This window comes from Colias eurytheme, chromosome 13 (genome assembly GCF_061535395.1).
Source record: "Colias eurytheme isolate Ceu_HAF_F1 chromosome 13, ilColEury1 Martin Lab GWU primary, whole genome shotgun sequence".
NCBI classification, from domain to species: domain Eukaryota; kingdom Metazoa; phylum Arthropoda; class Insecta; order Lepidoptera; family Pieridae; genus Colias; species Colias eurytheme.
Genome location: NC_142992.1, coordinates 4,368,219 through 4,388,463, shown reverse-complemented (window position 1 = coordinate 4,388,463; position 20,245 = coordinate 4,368,219). Strand labels below are relative to the sequence as shown.

General features: G+C 31.6%; 1 protein-coding gene and 1 long non-coding RNA gene across 3 annotated transcripts; one reads left to right on the top strand and one right to left on the bottom strand.

Annotated features, from left to right (window-relative positions):
• Positions 1-1,139: 1,139 nt before the first annotated feature.
• LOC149903354 (inositol polyphosphate 5-phosphatase K-like) lies at positions 1,140-17,409 on the bottom strand. Of its 2 annotated transcripts, XM_090108425.1 has the most exons (10): positions 17,245-17,409; positions 16,985-17,104; positions 16,506-16,731; positions 15,640-15,815; positions 13,660-13,905; positions 12,712-12,865; positions 7,551-7,763; positions 6,867-7,010; positions 4,434-4,626; positions 1,140-4,088 (listed from the first exon to the last, which is right to left on the bottom strand). In XM_090108425.1, the coding sequence occupies exons 1-10, from the start codon at positions 17,256-17,258 to the stop codon at positions 3,895-3,897; spliced, it is 1,680 nt and encodes a 559-aa protein (XP_089964551.1). In that variant the 5' UTR covers positions 17,259-17,409; the 3' UTR covers positions 1,140-3,894. The 2 variants fall into 2 exon arrangements, with proteins under 2 accessions (XP_089964551.1, XP_089964552.1); XM_090108426.1 differs by lacking the exon at positions 7,551-7,763.
• A 228-nt stretch (positions 17,410-17,637) lies between these two features.
• On the top strand, positions 17,638-19,535 carry LOC149903353 (uncharacterized). The gene is made up of 4 exons (XR_016457404.1): positions 17,638-17,838; positions 18,110-18,287; positions 18,551-18,655; positions 18,818-19,535. It is a non-coding gene; the product is annotated as an uncharacterized LOC149903353 (long non-coding RNA).
• The last annotated feature ends 710 nt before the right edge of the window (positions 19,536-20,245 follow it).

Genomic DNA, 20,245 nt, shown 5'->3' with positions numbered 1-20,245 from the left:
CAGAAGGAAACAATATTTCAGAAAGATTGTATTAATTGTATCTGTTGAATTAAAATCAAAGCTATGTATATGTTGTCCTCATTATTTTCTAATCAGATTGTACATCCCAATGCGAATGCATTACTTAGTTAAATGGTATAATATACAATTAAGAACATCCAAAAATAAAGTGTCCACGTAAATAATATTTAGCAGTGCAATATCTGTAATTATATATTTATGAACAAATAATTACATCAGATTTAATAATCGCAATTATTTTGAATGTACATATGAATAAATGATTTCATCATAATATTAATAATAACAATTGTTTTATTTCCCATTTGTTGCAACCCTAGCGTATTTTCGTGTGGCAGCGTAAGTACCTACGCTGGCGGCGGCATCGCGCGACATCAAAGGCGATTCCTTACTGTAGGAAATAATATTGTAATACTGTGACACGACTGTGTATTTCTGCGATTAAGAATCCATAATCAATAGATAAGCAAGGTGGGAAATCAAAAACGGCAAAAATAATAGACCATAATTATTGAAAAATATATATTTTCTATAAGAAACATCTACCCGTCTTAAGGATATCCACATCCCTCCTAATTTTAATTTTATGGCAATATTACACATAACAGTTTATACAGAGCAAGTGATCATAGGTACTGGTGAGTAATAACTCATGATAAGTAAAAAAAAAACAGCGTGAGTGCCGAGGACACGTGTCAAAAGTGAAACTTCTTTGGCAAGATTCAAAGATACCAAAATCGTCGCCTTACTCCATGGTCGGTGGCTACACGGGTGACGTGACGGTATTACCATGACGCGACCTTGAAATTTTACTCTCAACACACCTAAAGAAGTTTCGCTTCAAAAAAACGTAAGGTAATTTTATTACAAGAATCATACACAACATAATATGAATGAAATTAATGTAAAACGAGAATTACAGAAACAGCACCTATGTATAAATAACAAATAATTTCTAAAATCTCCCCAAATTCATGTCTTCTAAGTTTTATTTATCCACTAATGATATAACATCAAAAGCAATTTTGCATATTATAATTTATTATAAATAGGCTGTCCCAGAAAATACAAGCAATAGAACGTACAGATTTTCAGACGCAATCAATGTAAAAAAATACTTATTTTTTTTTGTTAACGTCATGATGTTATAACTAGGTACGTAACATTTACATAATAGACTTCTGAAAAACTATACGTTCCAATTCTGGGCAAGCCTCTATAGGATAATGAACGCTTCACCATGTGACAACAGGCATCCTTAAAATATACAAATTGCACACCGAATAACAATTAATTCCTAAGAAATACAATTATTGCATAGGTACATTTTATTTTTTTATAGAAAATTAGCTGAACCATAATGTTAAGTACATAAAGCGATAAGTATATCTAACAATTTGTGAAGATATTTTTTTAATACGTCGTACCTTTTATATCAATTTGTGACTACTGACTACCTCATACAATGGGGTTAATATTTATTAATAATATATATGTATAATAATTCTAATAAAATAACTTTTTGCTTTCAGATTCGTCTTTAATTGTAAATTTGAATTACATGCGAAAAAATGTATGTATAATGTTCCTTTAAAAAAAAGGAATCATATTAGGAGGGTTTCTAACATTGCACATAATGTAAGTAAAACAAATAAATAAACATCCAGTAGTGAAATATTAAACTATTTACAACATTTTTACCATTACCCACATTCATATTATTTTTTTTAATTGGTTCAATTTAACATTTTCAAATACAAAGAACGGGCAAATAGTCTTCTTCTGTATAATACACATATTTGCAACACAACCCTTAATATTTTAATGAAAACTTAACACTAAATTCAACAATTGTACTAAATGAATCACAAATATCTATAATTCACTATTAAGCCATGGCAAGTCAACTAACTACATATTATTATGCTACAGGAATGAATTTTATATGAAAATTAAAAATCTCATTTTAGTCATGGTATTATTTTAAATTATTATGTCATTAATTATTTATATAATAATCCAATTTTTTTACCTGTAATAGTTGTCATATATAATTGTATTAAATATCTACAACCGCCAAAATAAAGCAGACATACTAAAAGTATAAAAAATAATATAAAGAAGTTCATATTTTCACTGTAAATAGGTTTTATATCATATTGCATTGGATAGGTTAAATGTGTCATCGAATTTATGTAAATACGTATCAGGATTATGAGTGTCGAAACAGTAAAGCCCGACTACGTACGGCCAAAGGGGCAGAATTGGAACAATCTCGGTTGGTCGGCGGTTGGAGTAATTTCAGTTGTTCTCTAAATTGCCCCTGCTTGCCTATACACATTACAATAAAGGAGCCAATTTAGGGTCCAATTGCAAAATTGCCCCGGCGGCAGGTAAGTGAGTAGCCTTTTATACAATTATCATCAATTGGAAAAAAATAGTGGTATTTTAAATAGATTAGGGAAATGGCTTGTAGCGGTTTTAAATATCGCGAGAATCAGAATAATTAAAATATAAAAAGTCTTCACATTAATTCGATGATACATTCAAAGTCAATAAACAAAAAAAAATATAAACTATAAATAATTATAAATCAACATCTCTATATTCAGACAACAAACAATATTTTGTCTGTTTATCCTCGTTCTATTTATTTCAATATAATTGTGATAACGTATTTGTGACCTTAATTAATATCTACTGTACTCAGGTGGATCGTGTTTTTGTGGCAATACCTAAGTTAATGTTATTTACTATTTTTTCCATGCAATAACAAGCGAAAGCTTCAATTCTAAAACAGCGGTTACAATGCCATAAATATATAATGCTAAATATACTTATTACTCAATAGTACGTAATATATGCAAAAATATTGTCATTAATTTCGGTCAAACTCATGTAAGTTCATACTGTTTTGACTAAAAACTAAACTGGTACGATTGCAAGAACATATTTTGACAATACTTCTTATTACTAAAAAAGTCCAATTAATTTGGAATTGATGGTCATTCTATAAATATTTTTGTACAATACTGGCAAAGCTACATAACCGTAAATAACATTCTTACAATTATGATATTTAAAATTCTACTACACAATACAAAACATTGACAATACAGTTGTATTAACACTTTATCATGCTTTGATACTTAAATGCGTAAACCACTTGAGCACTTGATAACGACATAATATGACTAACCCAGTATATGCATTATAAATACGGAAAAACTGTATATTTAGCTAATACATTATTGTACTATGAGCATCACTATAGTAATCCTATAGAATTCAAAAAGCTTTTTGCAAAGACTATCCAAAGCATAGATTGATACGAACAAGTATATTACGAGTCATAATACCTACAAAATACCCATAAACTAATATTGTCTAAACCTATCCTATTTAATTAACTAAGTACGCAACAAGCTATTGTCCCTTACGCAATATTGTTCGAAAAATTGGTCTCGATTATACCCATAATTGCCACCTGCCATCCTTGAAAATGCTCCCAAATTAGTCTATATTTATAAATTTTTAAAGAAAAGAAAGAGCGTGTGTGCCAAGCACACGTGTCAGAAGTGAAACTTCTTTGGCAAGATTCAAATCTACAAAAATCGTCACCTTATTCCATGACGTGACGGTATTGCTATGCGATCTTGAAATTTAACTTTCAACGCGCCTAAAGAAGTTCCACTTCAAAAAGTTCGATCACGAAGCGATTCAAACTCGCATTTTTCGCCTTACCGGGGCGACACTTGGCCCACCAATAAAAAATTATAAAGCATTTGCTATAAAACTAAAATACGAAATAATCTATTTTTATTAATTCTCTTTTCTTTTCATTGCCGGAGAGCCCGGCAAGTATGTTTTTAGTCAGTCAATACTGAGGTCGTTGGAGAAATGGCGGGAAAGCTTGGCCACATCAAGGCCAGTGAAGTCTGTGAACACATCGGTATTGGCCGACATTGGCTTACGGCTTGGCGATGTACTGCAAGACGCTTCGGTACAAGGGTCTAGGGTTATCATTTTGTCCTCTTTACTGCTCACTTCGAATGGGTCGGATATACCTGTAAAGTTTAAATTTTTTTGGATTAATGTTACGAAGTTTTTGGTATAGATGTGGGAAGTAAAATAATAAAGGTTGCTAAGGATGATTTATGTTGAAATTAATATTAAAACATAAGACAGCGCCAATCCGTAATTAGAGACCATTTTGACCAGTTAAAAATACAATTGACATATAAATAATGAAGGAATATTTTCATGAATCATAAAATAAAGAAAGACTGGCTACGATGATTAGAAAGAACAATAATTTTAGTCCATTTTATTTACTACATACTTTTAAATTAATCATTTCTTTATTCTCTAGGTAAGTTACTAACTTCAATAGAAATAATACCAATTCTTACCCAAAACACTTCTAACATCATTATTAGGCTGACTAAAGTAAATAAGCCTATAAAATCCCGGAGTCCTCACACCGCTACCGACTGGGAAACTGAGGGTAATTGTTCTCGGCCCCGTTGTACTTTCGGCCTGTGGCACACACACTTTGGCAAGATATTCGTAAGCTATATAGTCGTCTAGGTTGTGGAAGTCGGCCTGAAAATTGAAGAATTAAAATTAAAATAAAATAGGAAGTGAATGATTCAGTTCCAATTAGGCTTTAATTAAGGCTATCTATATCTTTATCTATATATATAAAACTCAAAGGTGACTGATATAGTGATCTATCAACACACACAGAGGCGGCTCGCCCCAAGGAGCGCTGGTGCAGTGAACTCCCATAAATAATTATAATAAAATCATACTCCTTAATTTAATTATTAACATTAATTATTACTATTTAAAATCAATCGTAATCTTTAAAACTACTGTTAATACCAATGATTATATCCATCATTCCATCATCCCATACACCTGTATAATACCTACTATATTATGTAACGCGCGAAGCGGAGCGCTCACGATTGCGCTCCAATGAAAAAAGATTTAGTACATTTCCTAATACGAAATCCAATAGGAGTGAAAGAGAGGGTTTTGCCAGAGCCCTGCGCGTGAAACAAAAGATTTTCTATGGAAAAGTAGCAAAATTCGGAGCGCCGCACCCGCAAACGTTGCCGGTTCGTTTTTACCGCCCGGCAGGACAGCGATTGCGCGCGACGTTGCCAGTTACCACTTCTATAATATTATAAACAAACACTCGAGTCAACTTCAATGCACGCGCGCGATTCATGCAATTTTCTAATTAAAATTATAAAATACGTGTTGAAATAGCCTGTAGTTATCAGTATTACTTGTGAGTGTTAAAATGAACAATAATTATAATGTGGCGTTCATTAAAAAGTGTGATAAAATGTTACAAATTCGGCTTGAATGTAAAGCTAAGGGACCGCCACGGCCTGAACTTGATCTTACGCAAAAATGTACGACAAAAACGAAAACATATACGCGTGTGTTTAAATCTGAACAATATGTGAAAACACCGTGGTTGTGTGGTTGTGATGAAAGCAACAAACTATTTTGTTTTCCGTGTCTTTTATTTAAAGCGGGCGCGGCCGGCGGAGGTGAGAGTGCTTGGACTGAAACGGGCGTTGACGACTTAGCTCATCTTTCAATCAAGGTGAAAAAACATTCACAATCTCGGTACCATTTGTTGAATGAACTGCAATTGGCGTCTATCGGTCTTGTCGCTTTAAGTTATAGATATTTTTGCACACCAAAAAGAAAGACGTATCACGTATGCATTTTCTTTATAAGTAATTTTTTTGATAAATTGTACCTACTGCTTTACACCATGTATTTTCAGTGTTTTATTTCAAGTGAACACCCATAAAATTTTGTCACGAGCCGCCTCTGAACACACAGCCCAAACCACTGGACGTATCGGGCTGAAATTTGGCATGCAGGTGGATGTTAGGACGTAGGCATCCGCTAAGAAAGAATTTCCCGAAATTCTTGCAGGAACGAGGAAAAACGGGGATGCACGTACAAAGTCGTGGGCGGAAGCTAGTTATTAATATTATTGCAATTAGGGCTTCAATATTTAATGAGCACAATATATTTGTAATACAAATATTATCTCTATTATAATTTATAATGCATGAGGAAAGTATGCACATAATGTAACTAATAATATAAGAAATATTTATACTGTATTTAATAATAGTCAACATAAAGATTAATCAAATTGAGGATTCAATAATTAGGCATTTTAACTTGCATCGTTTTCAACCTTACAGAGTAGGGATGGACGGCTAGTTATTTAAAAAAAAATTATGTACATTAAAATGTAAAAATCTTTTTCGCTCACGTACCATCCTTTTATACATTTGTTATTACTTTTATTCATTTGATAACTCTATCCAGATCTTAATGGCTTTTAATTCTTATCATTCAAGTTTTAAAGTCGTGACTAACAAGTAAAAAGGAAATCTACTGCAATATTATAACGTTTGTATATAAATAATTATCATTGCATGTTTACACAGTTGCATTTCGAATTAACACAAATGCAATATTTTTCTGTTTGTACTGAAACAGTAAATGTACATTATATATTATGTATAAAAAAGTTCTGCTGAAAATTTTTTGGTCTTAAAAGTCAAACTCAACAGAAAAAAACGGCGCTAGAATATAATATTACAATAGCGCAAAAGCATGTACACAAACACATAAACATAATATAATTTCCCAATTGTAAGTTTGTTTTCGAATACTCGTAATAATTTTTAAAATCTGCTAAAGTCCATAATTTTTCGTATCATTGCATTGAAGGTAATTTCCCTCCAGTTCAATACTAAACAAATATGATAGTGATACCACTAAATACAAATACTTACATCATAGATACCGATCCAATCGTTGGGGTTTATCTCGACATCGTGCGATAAAGTGCATTGCGTTCTGAAGTCTGCGTCACCGATGTACCAAATGCGTGAAATTGGCGCGAATTCAACTGTTTTCTCCGTATAATTCGCAAACGTCTAAAAAATAATAAATATCAAAATATAATAAACTATTTGATATTTAGTTTTATAGCATTCAAATGCTTTATAAACGATCACGAGGAATTCGTCCCGGTAAGGCAAAAGACGCGAGTTCGAATCGCGCCTGGTGATCGTTGTTTTCTATTCTTTAAAAGTTTATCATATACCTATACCAAAGTAGGTTTTACAGCTTAGTGCATTCATTTCGTTCCTTTGATATGTAAATTTAAATGCAGACGCAAAAAACATTAGATAAAATCTAACCTTAGTGAGGTTATATTTATGGAGACACTAATCAAGATGTCGATAAAAAACATCGCACTTATTGCCGTTTTTAAAATATAACATAATTTATAATTATCGATTATATATAAATTTGAGAGTGGGCAAAAAATTTTTGTACGAATAAATTTATAAATTGAGTCACAAAGGTTTTAAAAAAGTGCGTTAACATAGAACTCATTTGAATCACAATTATTTACCCAAATGAAAAACCAAAAACTACCAAATTCGCAAAAATCGTGCAAAAAAACTTACCTCATCCTCTACAATATTTTCTACTTCCCCTATCTCTGTATCATTCGAAACCATTTCAAAGTCCCCATCCCGTACTATCGAACTACCCGCATTTATTGTTTCAGTGAAAGCCGATACTGTTTCTGGAGGCATTACTAGAGCTGATCGCATGCGTATAGACGCTGCTTTCTGCGGCTTGTCTGCTAACACCGTGTGCGAAAAAGGCTGGCGGATCTAGCGTGCAAGAGATAGGTATAAGCATTTGTTAGAGAAGGAAAGGAATAATATGACTGTGATCGATATACATATAATAAATCTGTAGAATGGTCAATTCTGTACATTGAAAATATTGAAAAAATAGGGGGTGTTCCTGGATCGATACCAAACCCAAATATGTGATTTAAATTTTTTTTGTCTGTCTGTCTGTCTGTATGTTCAGACATCACGTGAAAACTAACGGTTCGATTTCGATAAAACTTGGTATAATTGTATCTTATTATCCTGGGCATAAAATGGGATATTTTTATCCTGGAAATATACGTAGAAAAAAAATCGTAATTTTTCCGCGTGAACGGAGTCGCGGGCGGAAGCTATCCTCGAATATAAGTCAATGAATTGACTAATTGGGCTTATTAATTCGATTCACAGGTACAATCTATTCCTTCCTTTCATATTTCTATTGCATGAAATATATAAATATGAAATAAATGAAATATATATATATTGCATTCATGCAAAATACAATCATGTTATTAAACGAGAAATGATTCGAGGTATGTAAACGTTTATTATTTGTTGTAATATTCTCTCTTAAATATAAAACTAATTGTTGTCTTAGCATTTGTATTATTTCACATATTCGCTGGTTGCTTATAAAAATTAAATTACAGGGAGGAACTAACAATAAGACGAAAATGATAGCATCATAAGAAGAGGACTTTGTATGAGATGCAATCTTAATTTTCCAACTCAACAAAAAGTGTGTGTTAAGAGGCTAACAAAAACAGTGGAATCTCACGAACGATAGTACGGGGAGATCAATTAAAAAATTGTAATGAAAATCAACTGTTTGATTGAATATTTTATATTTTTCTGACTAGTTATTAGACATGTTCGCTATATAAAAATCTTAACTGATATCCTCGCATCAGCATTGAGTGGTTCTAAGTTTCTAACGTTATTCTTTTTAAAACACCTATCTACATGTTTAGAATTTTTGCCTAGTCTCAAGCATATCTATGGGTTAAAGATATTCCACTCATAAGATAGGATTTAAAACGAAATGTCATCCTAATCTTTTATATAAATTCAAAAGAAATCGCCGAAACAATTTCCATCAAAATAAAGATAATGCCTCAATATAATATGTATATCTTCTTCTTATTCTTCTTCTTCTTCTTATATATAAAAATGAATCGCAAAATGTGTTGGTAAGCGCATAACTCGAGAACGGCTGAACCGATTTCGATAATTATTTTTTTATTATATTCCTTGAAGTACGAGGATGGTTCTTATGTAGAGAAAACGTAAATATTATGTACCACGGGCGAAGCCGGGGCGGACCGCTAGTACTTATATAATAAAACCGGCCAAGTGCGAGTCGGGCTCGCGCACAAAGGGTTCCGTAGCAGCAAATATAATAAATTACAGTTAAATCAACCTATCTCAAAAACTATAAGAGATACTTTGATCAAACCAAAAATCGTTGAAAGAGTTAATTAGCATGCATCACCTCTATTTTTTTTAGAATTTTATACCCCGTAGTTATAAAAATAGAGGGGGGGGGACATACTTTTTACGACTTTGAGAGCTGATATCTCAAAAACCGTTCACTTTAAGAAAAATGTTTTTTAGAAAACTTTATATCATTTTAAAAGACCTTTCCATTGATACCCCACACGGGTATGTACATCGAAAAAAAAAATTTCATCCCTCAGTTACATGTATGGGGGGCCCCACCCCCAATTCTTTTTTTTACTATTTAGTGTCATATTTTTGTAGCGGTTCATACAACACATATTCCCATCAAATTTCATCACTGTAGTACTTATAGTTTCCGAGTAAATCGGCTGTGACAGACGGACAGACGGACAGACGGACAGACGGACATGACGAAACTATAAGGGTTCCGTTTTTGCCATTTTGGCTACGGAACCCTAAAAATGAATCGCAAAATGTGTCGGTAAGCGCATAACTCGAGAACGGCTGAACCGATTTCGATAATTCTTTTTTTATTATATTCCTTGAAGTACGAGGATGGTTCTTACGTAGAGAAAACGTAAACATGTACCACGGACCGCTAGTTCCTCATAAAACCGATTTTACTACGTTAATATTCAAAGTTGTGACGTCAATACAACGTAGTACACGTCATACTAAACATTATACGTAGGTACTACATTTAATAAAAAAATCTCAGAAAAATATCACAATACATTTAGATTATGTAAAGTTCACAACGATGATTATCTACTAAATATTATGTAACACCTATTTAGTATGTGTAAATATCTTAAATTATGATACGTTTATATTTTATACATGAACTAGATTTCCGCCCGCGGCTTCGCCCGCGTTTTCAAAGGAAAACCCGCATAGTTCCCGTTCCCGTGGGATTTCCGGGATAGAACCTATCCTATGTGTTAATCCAAGTTACCCTCTATATGTGTGCTAAATTTCATTGTAATCGGTTCAGTAGGTTTAACGTGAAAGAGTAACAAACATCCATACATCCATACATCCATACATCCAAACAAACTTTCGCCTTTATAATAGTATTAAGATAATAGTGATTAGAAGTCCAAAGGACCATCTCAGTTTAAACTACGCATTTACTATTACTGCTTCTATTTACTAAAGTGGCTGAAAGCCAACTTCTCTTCGTGTGTATTTTGAATACTCCTTTTTTTAATATACTTTATTAAAAAGGCTGGATATAACATAGGGAAAGATGAACGTTATGATACCTATCAGCCTATCTACTCAAGAAAATTTTAAGAATCTTGTGAACATTTACAGATATGATAAAGCTGAGAAAACGAGTCATATATATCAGGTAATTCACGACTAGTATGAATCATGACAGCACTAATTTATGTATTCCCGTTTTAGAATGAATCTTAATTATGAATTTACAGAAGCATTCCATGGAAAATACAAGCATGACAAGAATTCAGCGCGTGAATTCTCAACAAGATACGTTTCCATGTAAATTAGGAATTTTACTCATGGGTTATTTTACAACAAATATTTTGTGGCACTTGCTCTGAATTAAGTATGTGTGAGTACTTTAAGATCGACCTGATTTAACTCTTTGGTTGTGAAAGTTAGTACAATAAAAGTATAGAGCAACGAATTAATTCCGCATATTCAAGATATGTTTATAAAGTATAAAGTAGGGTAATAAGAAATCGATATCCTAAACCAAATCAAGGTTTTATACCATTATTATTAACTGATTGTTTATACTGGATAAAATGGTTACTGTATGAATAGACGTAAACTTATGATATCTCGGTAAAGATAGGATATGGATAGTATAAAACATAATATAGACTAGGTATCGATTTAAAAATCTTAAAGAAGGATAAACTGTTTACTAATCATATACTAGGGTATACCTAATAGAAAAAGGACTAACTTCGCCAGCGTCTTGACGCAGGCGAAGCTGCGGTAGGAATGCTAGTCACTAGTCAGTACCTCTTAATACTAGTAACGCTTTTGTAGTACGTACTACGTAGAACATTTCGATATTTTATGGCAGTTAGCATAGTAATGTCGTAGCGTTCAAGGCCAAATAACACATAAAAAATATTGCGTAAAACCTATATTATGACAATATTTATTCAATTTCTTGCAACGCGAGCACTGCAGATCATGTTAACGGCATTATATTGAAGCCTGTTTTATTAATAGCCTTACACTATGCAACAACTATGTTTTAAAAGTGTAGTCTTATTATTAAAAATATCGCTATCAGCTTGTACCACGGTCCTATACATAAAGTTTCAGACAGCCAATTATCGCGTGGGTTGTTTGTTTGTCCTGAATGTCGCAACGGATCGATTATACATATAGTATGTACTTATAATTTTTATAAATAGTTGGGAAACTAGAGAGTGACTTGGGCTACTATAATCGGTAAAATACCTTATTCCTGAGGGTTTTGCATTGACCAAGCGGGCGAAACACACAATTCAAATATTATCAAAGCCTTGACAGGCAGCAGAATAACAAACACATTGTTATTACACGAGATTTATTAGGTACCTAATTTAGAAACCAGAAATAAATCATATAAAAAATAAACTTTTACAAAATGCTAGATAGAGTTTCTAATTACGCGCTTTACTTTCCACTTTTACCATTAAATAAAAAATGCCTTCTGTGTAACTTAAATATCTTACTAGTATAATAATTTGTAAGTTTGTGGAGATGTATGGAATATGTAAAGATTTTTTTGCTATATGAAATCTTGCTTCATATATTAGAAACCTAGATATTTTTTCTAAATACATATCTGATGGTATTTAATTTGACTGGTTACCTTTTTTTATTTACCTACCACTTAAATATTTTTATTATTTATTTTGCCACCTTTAAAACGTAGGCACATACATAATGTATAATCTTTATACTATGGTAGGGCCATGGGATCGAGATTAGATAGTATAACATTTTTTTTACTCACGCTGATAATATGACAAACAGTTTTAAATTATTTGTACAATTATTATGACCAAGAATTGTGATTAAAATTTAAAACTAGTTAAGATCTATTTCGAATATTCCTACAAAATTGTATTGACGATACATAATCATTTCTCGTTTAATATGAACTAGTATGTTAAATATTCATGATCCAATTTATTCCATTGGAATAAATACAATTTAAACTACTTTTCAACACGTAGAAGCCATATTAAAACTTAATCTAGTGTTAGTAGGCAAAGTATATTGAAAAGTTATTTCAAAAATTAACTAGAGGCATGACCGAGTTTCAAACAAAAATTCAACAAAAAATTAAAAAACTCACTACACATTTCGTTCAGCAAAAAAAAAATATTTGCATGCGTCTCTGTTAATTAAAATATTACTGAAAAGTTTGCGAATGTAACGAAATAAGCAATTAAAATAAACATCGCACCGTGCACTTATATTTTGAGGAGATAATTTCACTCACCTTGATGTTAAATTGTGCAACCACTGGCTTGTGGTCACTGACCATATAATGAGGTATGTGATTATAAGATATCAAATCCGCTCTCAGCGTTATGTTCTCGTAATTATTTGCTATCACCTTGTACAGTATTCTGTCCGTCCATGAAGGTTTTCTCCTAAAGTGGGAAGAATAAAATAAAGTTTTTGTTTCATCTAGATTTGTAAACATACAAAAGACTTTTTACGCAATGTATGTTATATAATAGTAGCCAGACGTAATACATTTTGATTTAACATTTTTAATTACAAATTTTGCGTACATTTTTGCTTGACCTACGTAAACTTGATTACTTTCTACGAGACATCAATTTATGCCAAGGTTTTGTAATTTTCCAAAATCATGGAGACCCTGTTCAACGGTATTTTAATATTTTGATAATATATAAAATTAGGCTTTATTCTACGAAGTGTATTTTTACACTTACTGAGAGTTTTTACTTTACACTTACTACGTAAACATATTTAGAAAATCAATAAAAGTCAATGACACCTTTCCAATACCATTTATACTTATATTTCATATATTTGAACACGTACAAACGTTTTCTTCACGAAAACAGAATCAGCAAGGTCAAAGGTCACATTAATAACATGTAATACAAGGTTGAACATCTTCACAGTAGTTATTAGCTGGATAGGTTGTTCAATGTTTTTAAGAATTATTTCATTAAATTGTTGATATTTTTTGTAGTAGTACCTAATATATTTTCAAGATATTCTCGCAATAGGCTAACGAAAAATTGCTAAATATATTATACATATAATTAAATATAAAGACTAAAGAGCGTATATGCGGGAAATGTCATTTTGACACCATTTTGTATAAGTGCACCGTCAAAGTGATTTATGCTCCTGTATTGAGTGAAACAATAACAATTAAATACCTATGTATATTTGTTTTCTCACTTACTTTGTATCATAGTCGTCCGTGCCCAACAGGAACTTATAAGTTGGCGGGAATCGAATCTCAGGCTCCGAGAACTCAGAGAACGCTTCGCCACTGTCCATAACCGCCAATAATTGGTCATGTTTCAATAATGATGTGTATTTGTCTTTCTCGACTTTCTGTAGTGTCTCTACAATCTCTTGCGAAGTTGGACTACTACCGGTCGGATGGTCTGTGCGGAAGTTTAGATCACCTATCCAAAAAACGTAGCTGAAATCAGTGATAGTTTTAGATAGTGATAGAGATATATTTAAAACAGATACCTAATACTATAAGGAGGAAAGATTCAATGTTATTTTAAATGTAACGATTTAACTCGGAAACAACTAGATCTATTTTGAAAATAATTTTACCATTAGAAAGCTACCGAGGGTTGTTAATATTTATATTTTACCCAGGGTGAAATTGGGCGCGCTCGGGACAAGTGGCTAATTAGTAGTTTTACAAATTGTAAAAAAAATCTATGTAGCCACATTGTAAAGTCGAAAAATTGTGTTTATGTATATATGTATATGTAGCTACAAACTAGCGCATTTTAATTATAGATTTCATTGATTTATTGTTCGTTTACACGCTACGCACTAAAAAGAATGATATATGATAATTGAATTTAATTGTTATCTGTATATTATTTTGATACTGATTGTAAACAGCGCTTTCAATGCACTCTCTAACCTAAATATCACTTATTTTCTTAGTCTTTGCCTCGTTTCTAAATGGCAACGAAATAATTATTAAGAACAATGTAACATCGTAAAAAAAATATTCTAATTACAATGTCGAGAGGCAGTCAATTGAGCCTTTTGAACTAAGAGCAAGATGGCATGTCTACTATAGAATACGGAAATAAAAAAATTACTTCGTCCTTGACTGTACCTATTAAATTATGTATGTGTGTGTATAAAACACGCCTACCACCTTGGACACTTATAGATCGATGTGATAATAAAACCACGTCAACCGACAACCCACTTGATAATAGCTGACTGATAAAATTTTATATTTGTTGAAGATATGAATGTGTACTTAAAATATGTTTTCATATTTATTATTTGTTTAAGTCCATTCCTAGAAACTTATGAAGCTCTTTTTGTACTTTCTTTAAGGTATATAAAATAAATTAAGCCGTCTGTTTGGTCCAACCAATATCTCGAAATAGCTGGAACTATTTTCACGACGTTTAATATGGTGCAAGTCAAAAATCCTTTTTTTTTAAAGGATTAGTGTTGCCTATAAATAATTGTCTCTCTGTGTCTCTCAATGTATCAATTACCCTTAATTCAGTAATATGTGAAACCAACACCCTAATTAGCAATAAAAAATAATTTTGACTAGATTATAAACTGGGTTAAATAAATGCGATTAACCCAATTATTTGACAAAGACTATAATGCATGCAATAAATTACAGTGTTTAAAAATTATCAACCATAATTTTATATTCATAATTAAACATTATCAAAATCAATCAAAGCATTATCTTTAAATAATTTAAATATTTTTACATTCAATAAGACTTCCATAAAATGATATGTATTACGGGTCAATGTGTTTGTGAAGGAACAACCATATTACATATATATTTACATTACTCACAGGAAACTGTTAACAAATCTGATAATCTTTCATAGTTTTAAGCTTCTAGAATAATACAATTTATTGATATATACTATCTGTCTATCTCATCATTTATCATTTTAATAACTGATACTACAAACAATACAGTCATATGATAAAATATATTTACAAATTTCACGAGACCAAAAACTAAATGTTTAATCATTTTATTTCATAATATTTCATGCATTTTCATTGTACATATTAATAAAAAAAAATTACTAAGCAGAGTTCTATAAGTAAGTATGAGTTATCTACAAATCCTAATGAATCACGGCAATCTTAATCTAAGACAATTATGCATTAATAAAAAGTTAATAATACTCACTCATGGTACAATATATTAGAAGTTTCTGTCAGGTGGTATGAATGCTCTTTGATTATCGTATTATAATCAGCAATCCTGTCCGCTAGCAAGTGTTCATGTGCCGTGAGATGACAGTTCACGAGGCACACTGAACACCCATATATGTTGAACCTTACACTAACTGCCCCTTTGTTACCCTAAAAACATTATTAAATTATAATTACTTTTGTACTAATATAATAAACTAGCTCTGAACCACGGTTTTGCCCGCATTGCTCCGCTCCTATTTGTCTAAACTTAATGATATATAGCCTTCTATGATAGTTGGACTATTCTAATAGTTAATTAATTTTTCTAATCGGACCCGTAAAAGTTAAAACAACTTCTAATAAAACTCATAAGACTACACACTAAAATACAAATATTTATTTTAAATTAACACACTCTTGATAAAAGTATATGTTATCGGTAAATGCTGAATTGAAATAATATTGCATGTGCTGTAATGTTATGAGTATAGGTCATTTGAAGAATACACATTTTAAGATTTTTGTAAACATTCACTTGAAATATAATATTTTAATTTTATCAGTGTTTACATAATACACTTTTTCCAAACAAAAATATAATTATTATTTTTAGGTAAGGTTTATAACTGTTTTTGTGCACTATTGCATTTATATTCTATCTCGTAATCAGTCAAGTAGTTAGCAGTATTTCGTTAGCAACATTATCAAACACAAATATAACTAATGTTAACAAATTATATCATGATCTACATAATATAATATTAATCTTTATATTTTACCATTGATTTTCTTCAAAATTAAATTAATTATTTCACCTTTGACTTACAAAAAAAATAAAATTATTTCGTAAATACATACCCATAATCCACCCAATCCTGTTTTTGTGTATTGTGCCTCAATATCTCTTAGATGGGTGACATGTTTCATTTGTGTGTACACTAGTAGAATAATTCCTTGCAAACGAATATTCTTTGCAATGATAAAGCCCTGCCTACACAGGATTTTATTGAATGTTGATGTCCATTGGTCAGTGAAGAGACTGTCCATTAACATGTTCTGTGGCTGTGACTTTACTTCTTGTAAACTAGAACATAGATAGTTGAATAGCCATTGCTCATTAGAGTTTGTTAGTGACTTTGGTCAATACAGAAGCAAAAAATGTCTAACTTTTATTGATACATACTATTAATATGTTCATTACAATAATGTTTACATAAAATGTTATTAAAACCAAAGAATAGGAAAATTAATAACATTTCACCATGAACCATTATAAAAACATCTTATCAGTGAAAATAACAATCGCATCTTAACTTTAATAAATAAAAAATACATACCCAATCACATAAAAGTCGGGTAATTGTTTGTTTTTATTAAATTGAGATGGAAAATCCAACAGTGAATTAAGATCTTGACCTGGAGACCTAGTTGCTACATTCCATGTGACAAAGTAAAACCTGTATTAAAGACATAATATTATTGAAATATAATGAAATACTTATCATCCATGTAGTATATCGTAGTTAATTTATTTTCTAAATATTCCTCTTACATTATCAATATCTTATTGTTTACTTATTGAATTACATTTACAAACCTTAAAGTATCCATTTTAAACACTTCCCTATATCAACAACACGCACTGTATAAGAGAATCCAAAATCTTTTTAAAAGATTTATGACGAGATAAGATAATAATTGAAACCAAAAAACACATTTATCACCATCTCAAGAACTAGTCGAAACGACATTCGACGACAAAATTTTGTCCAAAACTGACACTGAAAAATGACAACTGCAAAATGTATTTCTGTCACTTTCTGTATTGACCTCAGAACAAAGAATCCTATGGAACTGCCGTAATTGTTCAATTTGACGCGGAAATAATAATGATATACCCATCTCTTTCTCACAACAGTGGTTTTACCTTAGAAAAAGCATCTACACTCTTTTTATTAGCGCCCTCTTCATTGGCAACGATATCCTTTGCTGCCACGGACGCCATCTTAGTATACGGTTTTGTTTACATGTGAGAAGATGTCATTGTGAAATTTTTATGATTTTCCAGTGTTTTTCGACCATAATCGAGTGTAATAAGTATAATTGAAAATAATAATAGGTACCATGAAGTGTTCTATAGTAGGTTGTGGCTTATGCCAAAGCAAAAACAGGCCAATCTAACCTTTCAACGGTAAGTGGCTAACATTTTGTTAAATTGTTGCTCATATTAAAGTGTATTTATTATCAAGTGTATAGAAATCTTTTAATCATTTTACATTTAATCATCTTAGTTATTATGAGCTGTAGAAACCCGCAATATTCTCCTTATTTCATTTGCATCGAAAACATAAACATGAGTGCTAGTGTCGAACATCATCGCATAAACACCTTATCGATAAATTATTAATTTGTTTATTAATTACGTGCGAAGTTATATATTGTTGTATATTTTCTCGTTTTAGTTTACCAAGTAACGAATCCCGGCGAAAGGCATGGTTGGAAAAGATTGGCATAGAAAATATCCGGCCAGGAACTAAAAACATTAATGTGTGCTCATTGCACTTTGAAGAGAGCGCATTTAATAAGACTTTAAACATTGTTTGATTGAGAGATGATGCTATCCCAACAGTATTTGCAAAGGTAAATAATTCATCAATCTTTTTATTACAACAACTTTGATTGTGTATGCACAAAAAGACCTCAAAACTACTGGTCCAATTTTTTTAATTCTTTCGTTGTTGGAAAGCTACACTTTCCATAAGTATATAATACACTATGTTTGTTCAATAAATTATTTTAATAAAAAAAATACTAAAAGTTTTACAATTTACCAAACATTGAGTCCATGTTCTATTTATTATTACTTGGGACCATATCTAATGTAACATTTTTATCTCTTTCAGGCAGACCATCCATCTCAATTTGCTTTAATTGACATATCAAATACTACTGATCAACCATCATGCTCAGGTTATCCACATCCACAAGATGCCAAGGATCTTGAATTGGTAAGAGCAGTTCTTGAATAAAACCTATATGAAATAATTCTTGTTTAAAAAAAAGGGAACTTCAATACGTAACTTTTTCATAGTCTTAGTCATACATGCTGAGATTCATGTGTATAATTATGAGAACTGTTATCAATAATTAAAATTTATTTAATGTTTTAGGCTTCAGCACTCGAATAATTAAAAAAATAGGAGAAAAAGTGGAGAAACAGAAAAAGAAAATGAAATGTTTAAATGAAGTGGTCCGTCAACAAATTTCCACACTGTATATGGCCAAGCTCATTTGCAGCATCTGTGACTACTGTCGCATGTACCTAAACATATATAGTAACCACTATAACTTAAATAAATTATTTTATGAAAAAATTGTGTTTGTTATTTAACTATACTTGCCCTTGACATCTGCTTGAGTCACTCACATGTATTTTAGCCAGCGGCTCTGCTCTTTTTTATTTTCGGACATGCGAACGAAGTCGCGGGTAAAGAATGCTCTTATGATCGAATGGGTTGCTTGGAAGAAAATGCTTGGAGCAATAAAGCCGCCTTTTGACTAAATATGTCCTATTAAGTAAAATTTGTATTTTCTGTTTGTGTGCAATAAAGCTTATAAATAAATAAATAAAGTACCCTATGGATGGCTCCATGGTCAAATAAAACCCGATGTTAAATTTCATCAAAATTGGCTTGTCCGTTTTAGCGTGAAAACGGAATATACATACATACACACTTTCGCATTTATAATATTATAAAACCTATCTTATGTGTTAATTCAAGTTACCCTCAATATGTGTGCTAAATTTCATTGTGATCGGTTCAGTAGTATTAACGTGAAAGAGTAACAAACTTACACATCCATCTTCACAAACTTTCGCATTTATAATATTAGTAGGAAGTATGATAGGATAGGATTAGTGAGGATACATAGGTATATAAAAAAACCCTGTCAATCGCGAAAAAAATCGGCTGTTTCATATAAAACTGCAGAACGAAAATATCAAAATGTATTGATTACACACTACAGCTATCCCTAGTAGGTAGGTACAATTGCAAAATGGTTAATCCGAATCACGAATTACCGAGTAACGATTGCCCGATAGAAGTAGTTATCTTTTTTTATTTTGTTGAAAGAAGTACCTCTTACTAGGTAAGCACCTACTGCATACTTATCATTCAAAAAGACAAAATTCTTATTACCTGAATTACCCATTCTTAACTCTATCATCAATCGATACAATATTATCGACTAGACGAACAAGTGAACGTCCCTAGCCCGCCATGTTTGTACCCCGATTTGTTTACATAGGGAGTATTCAGAGAGAAAGCTTGAAACTTATAAGCGCTTATCGGCGCTTGTCATGTTCATATATTTTCCTGCGCGGGTTGACAGCACTGACAGGAAAATATATGAACATGACAAGCGCCGATAAGCGCTTATAAGTTTCAAGCTTTCTCTCTGAATACTCCCTTAGGTATGCAGGAAAAGTACATGCATATGGCAGTTCCATATGATCGTTGTTCAGAGGTATTGACGAACTGACATATTATGTAAAGATAGGTATTGCCATAATAACATTTATAATATGAATTTGA

Excerpts from the sequence above, each read along its gene's own strand:
- LOC149903354 (XM_090108425.1), bottom strand. Across the intron at positions 12,866-13,659 it reads ACGGACGACTATGATACAAA|GAGAAAACCTTCATGGACGG; the intron begins GTAAGTGAGAAA and ends TTCCCACTTTAG. Across the intron at positions 7,764-12,711 it reads TTGCACAATTTAACATCAAG|ATCCGCCAGCCTTTTTCGCA; the intron begins GTGAGTGAAATT and ends CTTGCACGCTAG.